This window comes from Theobroma cacao, chromosome 1 (assembly GCF_053813885.1).
Source record: "Theobroma cacao isolate CCN51 chromosome 1, ASM5381388v1, whole genome shotgun sequence".
NCBI lineage: Eukaryota > Viridiplantae > Streptophyta > Magnoliopsida > Malvales > Malvaceae > Theobroma > Theobroma cacao.
In genome coordinates this window covers 4703112-4718556 of record NC_142639.1, presented here as the reverse complement: position 1 = coordinate 4718556, position 15445 = coordinate 4703112, and the positions used below count along the sequence as shown (strand labels likewise).

At 32.8% G+C, this 15445-nt stretch overlaps 1 protein-coding gene across 2 annotated transcripts; it reads left to right on the top strand.

The window, feature by feature from the left end:
* Nucleotides 1–1803: 1803 nt before the first annotated feature.
* LOC18611477 (uncharacterized) lies at nt 1804–13937 on the top strand. Of its 2 annotated transcripts, none has more exons than XM_088802925.1 (23): nt 1804–1948; nt 2537–2609; nt 2792–3352; nt 3959–4056; nt 4147–4218; nt 4318–4455; nt 5365–5483; nt 5575–5865; nt 7190–7277; nt 7421–7526; nt 7617–7727; nt 7938–8101; nt 8192–8306; nt 8776–9000; nt 9087–9277; nt 9871–10038; nt 10200–10305; nt 10679–10816; nt 11318–11476; nt 11558–11758; nt 12111–12305; nt 12453–12524; nt 13464–13937. In XM_088802925.1, the coding sequence occupies exons 2-23, from the start codon at nt 2562–2564 to the stop codon at nt 13584–13586; spliced, it is 3489 nt and encodes a 1162-aa protein (XP_088659051.1). In that variant the 5' UTR covers nt 1804–1948; nt 2537–2561; the 3' UTR covers nt 13587–13937. The 2 variants fall into 2 exon arrangements, with proteins under 2 accessions (XP_088659051.1, XP_017969636.2); XM_018114147.2 differs by having other exon boundaries at nt 2792–3379.
* Nucleotides 13938–15445: the final 1508 nt, after the last annotated feature.

Genomic DNA, 15445 nt, shown 5'->3' with positions numbered 1-15445 from the left:
TTGCTTTATTTGGTTGAAAAAGGGTTCAAGGAATAGTCATTTCATAAAAATGACTATTCCTCAAAATCCTTTAAAGTTAAGGAATAACTAATACCACCCTATCCAATGATATTAACTATTCTATGGTTGATGAATAACTTCAAATTTTGATAAAGACAAAAATATCTCTTACAAATTTAAAAAATTACAACTTCATTTGTATAAAATATTATTTTTTTCTCTCTCCTCTTTCTCTCACTTGATTCCAACTTTTAATAAAATATTAATATTACATTATAAAATAAAAATATTAATATTTAAATTATCAATTATTAATAAAATAATTTATAAATTATTCCTATTTAAAAAAATAAATTAAAAATAAATAACATAATATCATTTTAATTATATAAACAATATTAATAATTAAATAATCAATTCTTAATATTTTAAATAAATTACCAATTATTAATATTTAAAAAATAAAAAAATAAAATAAAAAATTAATATAATACTATTTAAATTAAATAAAAATGTTAATATTTAAATTATCTATTATTAATATTTTAAATAAATAATCAATTATTAATTTTCTAAAATAAAATAAAATAATTGATCATAATAATATTTAAATAAAATAAAATATTAATATTGAAATTATCAATTATTAATATTTTAAATAAATTATCAATTATTAATATTTTAAAAATAAAATTAATCATAATAATATATTAAATTAAATAAAATATTAATATTTAAATTATTAATTATTAATATTTAATTAAATTTTATATTATTAATATTTAAAAAATTTAATAAAAAATAAAATATCATATAAATAATAAAATATTTTTTTATTTTTTTTATTTTTTTATTTCAAAATTATTGTTATCAACCAAATATTACAATAAATCATAATAATTATTATTATCTTATTCTCTTTGTCATATTAAATTAAATAATAATTATTTTATTTTATTTTTATTTATTTCGTCAACTAAATCGTATGATAAGTGTTTTACTAGAGTGAAGAAATTAGTCAAAACGCCTCGTTATGGAAAATTGAGAGAGTCTAAGATGGCTCGCCATATCTCAAGAAGTCACTCCCATCACATGCTCTGTCTGTGACATATGTGTAAAGGAATTTTCATGAGTCATAAAGTCTTTGTTGAAGAGCAGTGTATAGGCACCAAGACCCAAGCTCTCTTCTTTAATCCATCCTCTAAACCCCACCCTAAGCATATCTTGCCAATCCTATCATATTGTACAAAACCAAAAAAAAAAAAGATTGTAGTTCTAACTTAGAATATACAGCTACTCTAATTTTATTTTATTATATTTTAAAGCTAATTAGCTAAACTTTATAAGTTATAATAATAACGTAATAAAGCTTTGTCTTTTCTTTTTCTTATTTTCTTACTCTTTTTTTTCTTTTTTGGTGTTTCTTAACGAGTAAGTCTTATTTAGCGCGGAAAGCCAGTGACCAATGGGCATACAGCACACTCCCACTGAGGACTGAAAGCAAAACTCTAATATTGGGGGTCCACTGGGACCCACTAATTTTCGTAAAGCAACCCATGGTACCGCAAATCGTGTGTGCAACCGATCCAAACTAAACGAAGCACCATCCAAAAAAATTAAAAAAAAAAAATCAAATAATTCGACCGTTCTAACGGGGCGCGCTTCTGCTTGCCACGTCAATTTCACGTTAATTTTACGCCTCTCCGTTGGTTTTATGTTGTCGTCCTAGGATCGGCAAACTCCTAAACTTTGTCTTCAAATACTGATTCTTCATTCTTCTTACTTAAAAAAAAAAAAAAAAAACTTTTTTCTATTTGAAGAAAAGAATAATTATAATAAATTTCTATAAAGCAGAGAAGAATGTTTGTTTGAATAGTGGAACAAGACCAATTATTGTTTTTTTCTCTTTAATTCTCTCACTAGCATTCCCATTCTCCTTACTCTTTGTGTGAGTAATTCTTCATCTCTTCTCTCTCTTTTACTAAACTTGGTAGAAAAAGTCAAGTTTTTTCTTTTGGTCGGCGGCATTTTATTGAGTTTTTGTGATACCCTTTTGCTTGTTTGATCATTAAAGCACAAATGGGATTTTAGCAATTGGTTTGTTTGTACTCTCTGATCACTGATTGGCATGTGAAGTCGAATTACAGAATCTTATTTTGTCTGTTTGGTTGGTGGGAATTCTCTAACAAAATAAAAATGCCGGTGGCAACTTATAGTTTTTTCTACCTTTTTCCGTTGATTTTCCTTTGATGTATCAAATAACAATTAAACAAAGTGAGGCTTTTACATTTTGGATTATTTTTTTTTTCTTTTGCTGGTTTTGGTAAAGTTCGAGTTTTTCGTATGGAGTATTGGACTTTTGTTTTTTACCACACTGCTTGGCTGGCAAGACAGATAGAAAAGACGCCGCATTGGAGTGTGCTAGTTTTTGATGAGCGATTTAGTTTGCTTTTGCTCTTTTACTTGTGTGTCTTGGCTTATTAGTTCTTCAATTGTAGTTTGGGTGTTAAAATCTCTCTCAATTGTTGGATTTTAGGTGAAGAAGAAGAAACTATACTACAATGTTCACGCGAGGCCTTGACAATGATGTGCTAAGATGGGTTCGCGAGGTGAGTCATTTCGATTATATACTTGCAGATTCATATATCTGTGCGTTTGTTTAGGTATTTGGTGCAAACATATCTTTATGTGAATATATATTTCGGTGTTTAGTGATGTTAATGTTTACAGTAGTTTGAGTGTGGTCTGAGGTGCTGGAGAGTCTGATCTTAATGTTTTAAACTTGTTTTAGGGGGGTGGTGCCAAGAGCAGAGATGTTTTTAGTATGGCAATGACTGCGAGACAAAGACCTGATCCTATTCCCAGTTTAAGAAATGCTGGATGGCACTCTGGATTGCCTCCAGCGAAATTCCATAATGGACATATATCTTCAGGTGTAATTCCAGTGTCTGGGGGAATATCTGTTAGTGGCAATGATGGTGGTTCAGGATCAGACATGGACACGTCATCTGATTCAGATGAGTGTCCTTATGACAGGCAGTACTCATTCATATCATCTCCACAAGATGATAAGGTGCCAACTGTTGCAGCTGCTACACGTGCTGCTTCCTCGCAGAAATTGGAGGCTTGTGGTAATAGTAAAATTGAGCTGAAACTAGGAAATAGTGCTCAGAGACCAGCACGGGTTTGTGGTGGGAACCCTTTTGGGAAGCCTGACAGTCAAGAAGAGCAATTGTCAAATTCTGCCAGTAGCACTGAAGTTTCATTTATGCAGTATAGAAGCAGTGATGGTGTTGCACCTCATAGAGAAGCATATAATACAGAGAGTTATTCTTCTACTGTTACTTCTAGGGTACGCAATGAAATAACATCTAAACAGGTTTGCATCTTTCAATGAACTTGTTTTGGATGCAAAAGCTTTTTCAGTACTCTGTGGATCAGTGCATTGTGATGCTAGCATTCTGTTACAGCTAGGTTTTAGTATGTCCTTTCTCAGAAATTTGCTTTTTTCATTAGGTTCCTCCTTTTACTTTTTCTTTGTTAAGTTGTTGTTCATTTGATTAAGTTGCTTAATTTGTGCCACTGAAGCTTTAAAGTTGAAAATTACTTGGCATTTTTTTTTTCCTTTTTGTTCTTGGTTATACAAATTTAGGGATATATGTAGCCTTTTTTTTCCTAATGCAAGATATATTGGGTGATACCACCAGGTCAATGGGTAGGCCACCTGGGGTTTAACATCCCAAGTGTTAATTTTCTGAACTTTCTAATTGCTTGAACCGGTTACGGGCCTGAAGATGTTTAAATGGCTTTATTAAGAGGTATTTTGTAACTTGAATACATGTGCAATCTGGAATTGATAAGATTGAAATAAGAGACTTCTGTGATGCTTGACTTAATTTTATTGTTAATCTAAAGTCATTACACTTTGTGTTGTACTCAACTATCTAAGTGCATGTAGGTTTTTCATAATGGAAGAATGCAAAAAAAGAAGCCTTCTTATGATGATACCATTGTTCAGGATAACACCAGGGATGAGATTCTCAACCCATCTGTCAGGTGTGTATGTCTACATCTCTACCCTAGTTGCCTTGCTGTTATAAACCAAAAGTCATCAAGACACTACAATCATGCAATTATGTGTTACAGGACTGCAGACAGTGGAGGAGTTGATGAATCTGCTAGTAGTTTAACCACTCGTCACCCCATTTTTCATGCAAGGTTCGTTAAATAGCTAAGCTAAGCACACATTTCTCTTGGTTTAGACATTATACTTTCGTACAGTTTAGACAACTGACTGCATTGATTAAACTGTTCCAGTGGGCTTGGCCCATGGTGCACAGTGCTGTCTTATGATGCATGTGTTCGTTTATGCTTAAATTCATGGGCCAAAGGTTGCACAGAAGAAGCTCCCTACTTCTTGAATGGTGAATGTTTACAGTTGCGGAAAGCATTTGGGTGGGTGCATATATTCCCTTCTTTGTTTCTTTTGTATCTATTTTTGGTACTTATACATTATTTGTGGGAAGGGAGATTTGAACCCAGCTCTTTGAGCAGGGGGATACATACACCTACCATTGAGCCACATGCTCGGGTGCTGGCACTTGTGCATTGTTGATTAAAGGTTAATATGTGATAAAAGACACCAGGATAACTCTTGAATGGAAACTAAGATTAGTTGATTGAAACTGATCTGATAGTGTAGTTCTAATAACTTGATCTGCTTTCTGGGATGAAAATATGATTTATTATGCACATTATGAAATATGGGGTTTTATATAAGGATTGATGGAAGTGGGCTTACCATGTGGTACTGCTGTCATGGTTAGCTCCTTGCCTTCCATCAGAAAACATGTTATAATCTTTGGAAGAATTTGCGATGTGGGGTGGTTATCACTCATGATTGATCAAAAAACCATAGAGGTGATTTGATTCTTGGAAAATATTTCATGTCCAACGTAACCAGCAGGGTAAAGTTGCTAAATATATGTAGGTTTTCTTTGTTTACCGTTGAAGGAATAGACAGAAGTTGATGGTTAGCCATGAATTTGTTAATATCCATTCTGTAAATAAGCATTTTTAGGATGTACTACATACATACAACCAGATTTATTGCATCTTAACCAGAGCACTTTGTAGAAAAGCCCAGTGTTCATGTGAGTGCACATGCCTTCATTTGTGCATCTGTGCATGCAAGGTTCAAACTTTGTTGCCTGTATTTGGATATGCCACACATTCACATCATGCTCTTATTTGTTAACTTAAGCAGGTCTTGCTACTGCTTTATGATGTAATGCTTGCTGAATATAGTTTTTTTGCTGCTTGACTTTGACTGCCTGTCTCTGACTATTTGATTTAAATTTCTAGTTTACAGCAGGTATTATTGCAACCAGAAGAAGAGCTGTTGGCAAAACAATCTTCTGAGTTAGTCAGTGAGGCAGCAGCTCGTAAATCGAAGAAGACCATTGGCAAAATGAAAGTGCAAGGTACTGTCATGTTTCCAAAAGTATTTCACCAAGTCTTTAGTACATTTTGCATTTTTTAGCCTACAAATTTTATCCTCTTCCTGTTTGACAGTGCGTAAAGTAAAAATGGGTTTAGACCCTCCTCCTGGCTGCAATCTTTCTATAGTAAAGATGGAATCTCTTCATCAACATTTCTCCAATGTAAACTCAATGTTGTATTCTGGATGGGAAGCACTTCGGAAAGTTCGTGTGACTCCCAATACTCCTGTAAATGGTTCTCTTTCAAGGCAAAGTCTAGCTTATCTGCAGGCAAGTGGTCAGTATATAAAACAGGTCACCAAGCTCTTGAAAACTGGTGTGACTACTTTTCGCAGCAGTTCAACATCATATGAAGTAGTTCCAGGTATTTAAACCCCTTTTATGATTTGATATTTAGCACTACTAATGTTTGTTTGCTTGACGTAGTCAACAAGTTTTAACATCTAATGCTGTTTTTTTGTTTGAAACGGCAATCACTTGCATACTTGATGATTCTAGAGTAGTTTGATCAAGATCAGACATCTGCATCACTGACAATGATTTAGAAATCTACTGCGATGAGGCCAATACTATGACATGGTAGACAAATTGGTAATCAGGGTATTTATTACTCTTGAACATATCCGATGTCCATACAGTTCAGTGGTTTCAACATCCTTTGCTTGGTCATGATGTTTCTCCTAATATTTGTTGCTTCTCTCATTATCACCTAATAACTCCTTAAAGTTTCCTAGAAAGAATGTATCACTAACATTAATGTGGTAGTCTCTACAGTTACTCCATAATTTTAGTGAATTAATGTTGTGGTATATGAAGACATGTCAAACTCATCTTTTAATGATCTCAACAATTGGTACCAATTATGTGAATCTTTGGCACTATCAAGGAGTAAATAGTTAATGTTTAAGAAATAACTTGACCAGGGTGAAATGCTGCTTAGGTATCCATAGCAGCTATCACCTGCAGCACCCTGCGGCAACTTGTCTGATACATGTGAGTTACAGGAAGCAAAATGCCACACATGTAACTACTGTAATGTTTCATTCTGAATGTTTAGATGACTGCCTTTGTTTCCTCAATTTAATTTCATTGACGGAGTGCAAAATAGAACCTGTCCTTAGTGATTGCAAATATCTAGCTATGGTAACTAAAGTTACAGTCAGCACTCTGATATTTTACACTGGGGGGTTGCAAGGGGATTTGTTTCACCTTCATCATCATTGTGTGAGAAGTTTTTTCAATAAAGCTTTTATCATATCAAGTAAGCAAAACCATATAATATTTGGAGAAATTTGAACTAAGAGAAAGTACTTTCTGAGGTGACTTGCTCTCACTCTAAGTTTGTAGTTGTACTTTAGCTGGCTGAGAATAAGAAGGCCATTGAGGAATAAATTAATTGTTTTGGTTATCTGATAACACTCTAGTTATAGGAATGTATGTCAATACATGAGACCTTGCATTAAATGTTCTTAGCAAGGATATGGTCCTAAGTAGAGCATGATTTGCATAATAGGATCTATTTTACCACCAACAGGAATATTGAGAAGGCTTAGGTTGTTGTTGTTGTTGTTGTTGATGATTAGTCTCCAAGAATAGGATACTATTTTCAGGTGCATTATCTCTTGACAGATTGATTTTGTACTTGCTTTTTGCACTATCTAACTTAAGGTGATAATTTTAATTCTCAGAAACATACTGTTGCTTGTTGAAATTGAAAAGTTCATCTGAAGAGGATGCGATCAGAATGCAACCAGGATCCAGTGAAACCCATATGTTGTATGTAGCTTCTCTGGCCTCTTATATATCTTTACCTCCCCCATATCCTTTCCCTTCACTTCTCCAAAAGGCTTGCTTTCGTAATACTTTTTTCCCTGCTTCATACTGTGTTGAAATTACTTTCCTGATATTTTGCCACACAGCTTACCTGATGGTCTTGGTGATGATTTGATTGTCAAAGTTCATGACTCCAAGGGGCAGTATTGTGGTCATGTACTAGCACAAGTGGTTTCTATTGCTGATGACCCTGTAAGGACTTTTTGAATAAGTGCCTAGTCTTTAAGGCTTAGGTAGGAAGGCAGATGGTTACGCTGAAAGTTTAAAACATTGGTTATGCAGGGTGACAAGCTTCGATGGTGGCCATTATTTCATGAGCCAGAACATGAACTCGTTGGCAGAATTCAACTGTATATACACTATTCAACCAGTCAAGAGGAGAATAATATTAAGGTACATGCAACGTAGTCATCCAATAAATTTTAAAATGACTCCACTTAAGTTTTTTTTTTTAATTTTAATTTTTCTTTTATTTAACTGGTAGATTTATAGTTATTAATGTCTTGGCCACTAGCTACCTTTTTACTATTTGAACTGAAGCATGATGGCAAAAAACAACTACATTAGAAGTGCCAGTAAGACTGACTTTTTTTTGTCTTTTAGTGTGGCTTTGTTGCAGAAACTGTGGCATATGATTTTTTGTTGGAAGTTGCAATGAAAGTTCAGCACTTTCAGCAAAGAAATTTGTTGCTACATGGCCCTTGGAAGTGGTTGGTGAAGGAATTTGCATCATACTATGGAGTATCAGATGCATATACCAAGTTAAGGTATGGAGATGCACTACAATGGTAGTTGATGTTGTAATCATTGGCAGTTTTAAATTGCTTTGTTTTGTTTGAATTTCTTTTCGGCTGCAGATACCTTTCTTATGTCATGGATGTGGCTACACCAACTGAAGACTGCCTTACATTGATATATGAATTACTATCTCCTGTGAAGGGCAATAGCAAGCACAAATTAAGTCACCAAGAGGTATGTGTGCTATTTGAGCCAATTTTTTTTATACTTTGATTTTTGAAGTGCTCTTTATTTGTTTTTAATGTCATGTGTCTGGTATGTTAAAAAATAACTGGTCACTTTCTTCTTATTAAGTTGAGCTAATCAGATAGTATCAACTCAGAAAAAGAATTGTCAAACAGTAAACAGCTTTTCATATTCTTGTCAGTTTGGATCTTCGGATTCACCACCTAATATACAAGTCACTTACTAGAATGTTTCTTCAATTTTTATCTTAATTTTGATTTAGTTCAGATGTGCCCCTTTCAATTGACATTTGGATGCATCTCTGTTACATTTTAATTTTTATCCTTTAATCTTGTAGCATATGACAGTGAAAATTACACGAAGGCACATACATGCAGACATTAGCTTATATACATGTTTTGAATAAACACAAACTCATTTTTTTTTCTTATTAATATAATACTGTAATATCAAACAGAACCGCATCCTAGGGGAAATTGAGGAGCAGGTCCAGCAGATTTTAACTTTGATCTTTGAGAATTACAAGTCATTAGATGAATCGTTGCCATCAGGGATGATGGACGTTTTCAGGGCTGCCACTGGATCACCACCTCCTTCCTTGGTCCCTGCTGTCAAGCTCTATGGCCTATTGCACGATATATTAAGTCCTGAGACACAACTGAAGTTCTGTGGATATTTTCAGGTATAAATGACTTATTTCTTCAGAGTCATGGTTTCATAAATTCCTTTCCTGTTTGTTCCCTTTATGAATTAGCAATAACCTCGCAGGCTGCTGCAAAAAAGAGGTCAAGAAGGCACCAGGCTGAAACAGATGAGATTATTTTGAGCAATACTGAGGGTGCATTGATGGATCCCTTGACTCTTTCAAATTCTTATCAGAAGATGAAATTGTTAATTTTGAGTATCAAAAATGAAATTTTCACCGATATAGAGATCCACAATCAGAATGTTCTCCCTAGGTGAGTTTTCTCCTTACTTCATGAGATCATATATACCAAATAAATATTATAGTCCTGGCACAATTGGCTTTTTCTTCCCCCCTCCCCCTTGTTGATCTATTATGACTGTATGTGTTCTTATGTTGAAATTTATTTACACATATGGCTATGCATTCAAACTTGTGAGCAAATGTTGGACATGGTTATGTGTCAATTTTTACTCATTTTTCCTTATATTTGGAGAGTAAAGATTCCATATCCATGTCCAGTTTGAGGTTTTAGATAGGTTTCTGACATGGGTACTTTAGGATAAATGAAGGGTTGTAGTAACATAGCATCTAGGGTACCTTGTAGCTGATTAGCATTAAAAGTTTAGCGCACAAAAGAGAGAGAATTTCTTGTTAATAAGAAAGAGCAATGCAAATCAGTTCGAGGTGGAAGATTAAAATATGGAAAAAGGGTTAAAATTGGGTGAATGCAAGCTTTTAAATGTTTTAAAATTGCATAGAGTTTTGGTCTGTCCCTTCTTTGCAAATGTTTTCTGGCTTTGTCAAAAGACTGCTTGGATTCTTCTGTGCTAATATCTGTCAGTGCTCTATTTGACTTTTTTGCAGTTTTGTAGACCTTCCAAATCTCTCTGCACCCATATACAGTGTGGATCTTTGCAGTAAATTGCGAGCATTTCTTGTTGCATGCCCCCCTCCTGGCCCCTCTCCACCTGTAATAGAACTTGTTATTGCAACAGCTGACTTTCAAAGAGATCTGTCTTCCTGGAATATTAAGTAAATTTTTTTAATTTTTTTTCTTCTTTTACCTCATATATATATATATATATATATATATAATAAAACTTGTATTATTCTTGTTCTAATATATAATTTCTATTGGTTTAAATCACTTTCTGTTGATTTCTAGTCTTCTCTGATATTTTGACATTTTCCAGTCCCATTAAAGGGGGAGTTGACGCAAAAGAGTTGTTTCACTCTTATATAACCTGTTGGATTGAAGAGAAGCGCCATTCTTTACTTGATTCATGCAAACTAGATAAGGTACAAATCTTATGTTGTGGATTTATGTAACTGCATTATCAAGTTGATGGAAAATGCTGTGTCTATGATAGGTCATATGAAGTTGATTCAGTTTTATTTTTATCTTATTTTGTCATGGTTCAGGCTAAGTAGTTCTTGGGCATTTGTGCATTTTTCCCTTGTACTTGCTTATTATACATTTGAGAGAATCATAATTGATATTGCTTGAAATATAATTTGAGCTCCTCATTTATGTATGTATATATATATATATATATACACACACACACTAGGGGATTACCAAGTGTGCAATGACTGATTAAAATTGATTGTTAGTAAACTTTTTCTATTTTTTCCCCTTAATGACAATTTTCTTGGAATTGATTTCTCTTAGGTTAAGTGGTCTGGTATTAAAACACAACAATCAACGACTCCTTTCATTGATGATATGTATGATCAACTAATGGAGACATTGAATGAATATGAAATAATCATTTTCCACTGGCCAGAATTCACTATCGTCTTGGAAAATGTACGTTCATCTGCTCTATTGTTTTATCTTGAATATTAACTGTTCTTCCAGATTTAAACATATATGGACTACAGAGATGGCATACATAATCCCAAAGTATTGATATTTTTTTTACTTGGATTTGGTGGATGACATATTATGTTTATATAATTTGTTGGTACTGCTGTAAACATTATGGAATATGGATCAGTAATATCAAATTTGTAAAATGGACCTGTAATATAAAATTAGGTAAGTTTTGATATTGAACCTTAAGTCCTGGTTTCAGCATAACAGTTCTGTTAGGTTCGCTCTTAATATGGCATCTTACTATTATAATGGTTTGAAATTTACAACTTATGGCATTCATACTTTTCATTAATTAATTCAAAATTTGGTAAAGAAGTGTCATTAACAAGTTATGGAGGTTTATATGATTAACCTTATTGTGTCTGTTCTTGTTTATTTTGCTTTGTACGAAGTGAACCAGTTATTTTCTTTGGTACTTGTGGCTATGAAAAGGCTATTGCAGATGTTGAAAGAGCCATTATTAAAGCTTTGGAGAGGCAATATGCTGATGTTCTAGCTCCACTGAAGGACAGCCTTGCTCCTAAGATTTTTGGCAAATATGTTCACAAATTCACCAAAGGAACAGCTAGCATCTACATTGTTTCAGATGAGGTAAACTTTTGTTCATTTACATGTTTTTCTGATTTGTACTGTTTTATCTCCTAGAACTAAAGAAAAATGATTATTTTTCAGTTGGGAATTCTTTTGAATTCCATGAAAAGGATACTTTATGTACTGCATTCCAAGATAGAATCCCAGTTCAAATCATGGTGTTCTTGCACTCCACCTGGTGGAAATGCAATCCCAGGAGAGCGTCTCAGTGAAATAACAGTGATGCTAAGGGCTGAATTCAGAAACTATATTCAAGCAATAGTGGAGAAACTTGCAGAGAATGTGAGTATCCTCTAGAATGCAGCAGATGCTATTTTTGGTTTATTTTAATGCTTTTTAGACTCCTACCATTAGTCATCCTCAACTCCTTTTCCTAATAGTAACTTGACATATGGACCAGACTTTATTCATATTGCTATCTCCTTGCTTTAGATTCCATTTTTCTTTTCCAGCTTGCTTTTTGGGTAACAGTATCAAGGATACTTATGCCAAGTCTTTGCACAGCTGGATGCATTTGGCAATGTTAGTATTATGGACATATATGAATGCACATGTATATACTTGTTATGCCCATGCATCGATATGCCTTTTTCAAATAATTGCTTATGCTTTTTCTTTCTTTATTTTTATGCAGACAAGAGTTCAAAGTGCAACAAAATTGAAGAAGATAATCCAAGACTCAAAGGAAAATGTTGTTGAGTCAGATGTAAGAAGTCGAATGCAGCCTTTGAAAGATCTCCTGATAAACTTGATAGAGAACCTCAATTCTGTCTTTGAACCTCATGTGTTCATAATTGTCTGTCGAAATTTCTGGGACCGGATGGGGCAGGTACATTTAGCAAATATCAGCATGCCTTACCCAAAATCATGAATTTATATACCATATTCTATTCTCTATTTTTTTCACAGGATGTACTACACTTTCTGGATCTGCATGCCTTAACCAAAATCATGAAATATTCTCTATTTTTCACAGGATGTACTACACTTTTTGGAAAATCGAAGAGAGAACATGTCCTGGTATAAGGGCTTAAGGATTGCAATTTCTGTAAGTCTCACTTTGACCTTTGAACTTTCTGATATAAAATTGGATCCCTTGTATGAACTTGGCATTTTTTCTTTTGATTTCGAGCAAGTCACTCGAACTTTCATCACCATCAGGAAAAGTTTTGGGCTTTTGCTATGAAGATAAAATATTCTGTTAAAGCTTTGATATAATTAACTGCAAAAATAATATTGCATTTTTGTATAAAATGGGTATTTGAGGGGTTAACCAGAAGATGTTAAGGTGCATTGTCTGATTGATACAGTCAGAGCTCCTTGATATGTAAACTGTAAAGCTTCAACTATAACCATCTTGGAGTAAATGGTTATGAATATGGCTTGTTACCACTGGTATGCTGAGATATTCTTTTTTACCCACTTGCACCACTCAATTACTTCTTCTTTTTTTTCAGTCTGAATATTCAGCTTGAGCTGAATACTTTGCCTACAGGATACTGAGATATCTGCTTGGATTAGCTTTTGGTGCATCCTTTTTTGTTATATCTGTGCTTGGTAGCTTGCACGGCATAAGCCATTGCTGCCTTTTCTTTTGGCATGATTTAAGAATGATATTTTCAGAAGTTGAATAGCTAAGAGTAATCATGATTGTGACATCTGCTGCCTCAAGGAGAAAATTATCCACGTGTCTGACATATCTAAATTAAATTTTGTTATATATTCTTTTCATATGTAAGCATTTAAAATATCTAATAACATCTTCAACTATCTTGCAAAATTTCGGTTGATTAATCTTGTGATCAGTGAAAGTTCTTTTAATTTGTTATTATTACATTATTCTAAGTTGCTTTTAAATCTATTTATTCTCGTAATAAATTGATTTGAATATGCTTTTATTTTGTCATTTTCCACATACAATTATTTTCCCCATTGTTCATCGGCCTCTGTGGCTTATTCCTTGTTCATATGCATCACCATACTGCAGATTTTGGATGAAATATTCGCATCACAGATGCAGAAGATGCTTGGGAATGCACTCCAGGAAAAAGATTTGGAGCCACCTCAATCTGTGATGGAAGTGCGTTCTATGTTTGCGAGGATTTTGTAAATTACAACAACTACGATATCTAGGGTCGATTTTCCTGTACAGATAAGTTGAAAATAGAAAATGGTTTTACAGTATTACTCTGCTAAAGGGAAGACAAACAGCGGACCTGAAGAGGCTACCCAGGTGGATGGTTCAGCATAAATTTTGACCATGTTTTAACAATTTAGTAAAGGTTCCCCACCACAGCCTTCGTGGTGGATATCATTGCTTTGTCTTTTTATTGGAAAATATAGAAATTTTGGGAACTCAACAGTGTCATATCCAATTTTTTAACTCACCAGCCTTACATCCAGTTGAAGCTGTGTGTTTCTTCAGTTGAAAGTTATCAAACAGGAATCAGTTTAATTGCTACAGCCTCGTCGCATAGGAAGTGAAAGCGTTCTTAGAAATATGAAAGTGTTCTTAGAGTCTATTTGGTTTGGTTTTTTTTAAATTTAAAAGTTATTATAAAATTTTTATGAAAAATAATAACTTTTAAAATTAAATTAAAATTATTTGATAAATTTTTTTTATAAGTTATATTTTTTGTTAAAATTATCATATAAAGTATTTTTTAGAGGATAATATTATAATTATTTTTAATAAATAAAGATATTTTTTAAAATAAAAAAAAAAAAAAAGCAGCTCCTCTTTATAGTTTTTTTTTTTAATTTTTGTTCTTAAAATAAAAGTTATTTTTTTAAAAAAATTTTTAAAAAATTTATGTTTGACTTGATTTTTACTTTTAAAAGATAAATAAATTAAAAAAAAATTAAACCAAACATGTACTTAAAAACACAAGGAATGTTATGTCTACAGCAGCCCTCTCCTTGCAGACTTATAGAATTCATCTGTTATCTATCCAGTTCAGGCTTATGGAATTCATCTGTTATCTATCCAGTCCACCTGTTGACTACACCATGACTACACCATGTAACTTTGCTGCTTTTTTTTTTTTATTTGAGTAATTAATTTAGGATTATTATTTTACATTGAATGTAGAGTTTTTAAATTTCACAAACGTTTTAAACAATTGATATGTGCTCGTTTTTAATCATTTTTTTTAGTTTATTAATTTATTTAATTGAAGGTTAATGAATTCATAGTAACTTTTTAAATTCGTTTATGAAATTTTAAATTTTCACTGTAAATATTAAAGCAATTCAATATAGGATATTGAATATGAAAGAAAATTGTCTTGGTATTTCCCTAGGCCACGTCTTTACAACGTGGATGGCTCTCTGTCACTTCTGAAAACTTGTTGGTATGTCTTTTTCCATCTAAGCTTGGTGCTTTGTGACATCGAGCCACCTCTTCTGGAAATACTTGGACGGCGGGACTATGCACTAACACCATTGGTTAGCACACGCCATATTCCGCCAAATATTAATAAATACAACCGAACTACTAAAAGAAAAATTCAAACTTAACCATACATGTCTTCTGTTGATATCTTCCAAATCGTCTTGAAACAGATTAAATACATGTATTTATTATTAAATTAAATGTTTAAGTGTCAAGTAAAGAAACTTTGATATAACTGAATAAGCAATAATACAATACTTTATTTTATTAAAAAAAAGCAAGCTAAACATTTAAAATTATTAAATGTAAAATCAATAACAAATATTATTAGCAGACACAAATTTCACTACAAGGACAGTTTGATACATGTAAAATTTAAATTCTGGTCTCTTGTATATAACAATCACTAATTAAAAAATCTTATCTTTCTGCTAAGTTGTGCTTCCTTGTTTTATTGATGCATGTGATATTTATGCCTTTTTAAATAAATTTATTAGGTTTTGATTTACGTAATAAAAAATAATTTTCTGTGATTTAAAAAAATTTATTTTCATTTTTAAATTTTAATTGATGAT

Excerpts from the sequence above, each read along its gene's own strand:
- LOC18611477 (XM_018114147.2), top strand. The coding sequence starts at position 2,562 with ATGTTCACGCGAGGCCTTGACAATGATGTGCTAAGATGGGTTCGCGAG. Across the intron at positions 4,057-4,146 it reads ATTCTCAACCCATCTGTCAG|GACTGCAGACAGTGGAGGAG; the intron begins GTGTGTATGTCT and ends TATGTGTTACAG. Across the intron at positions 11,477-11,557 it reads TCTACATTGTTTCAGATGAG|TTGGGAATTCTTTTGAATTC; the intron begins GTAAACTTTTGT and ends ATTATTTTTCAG.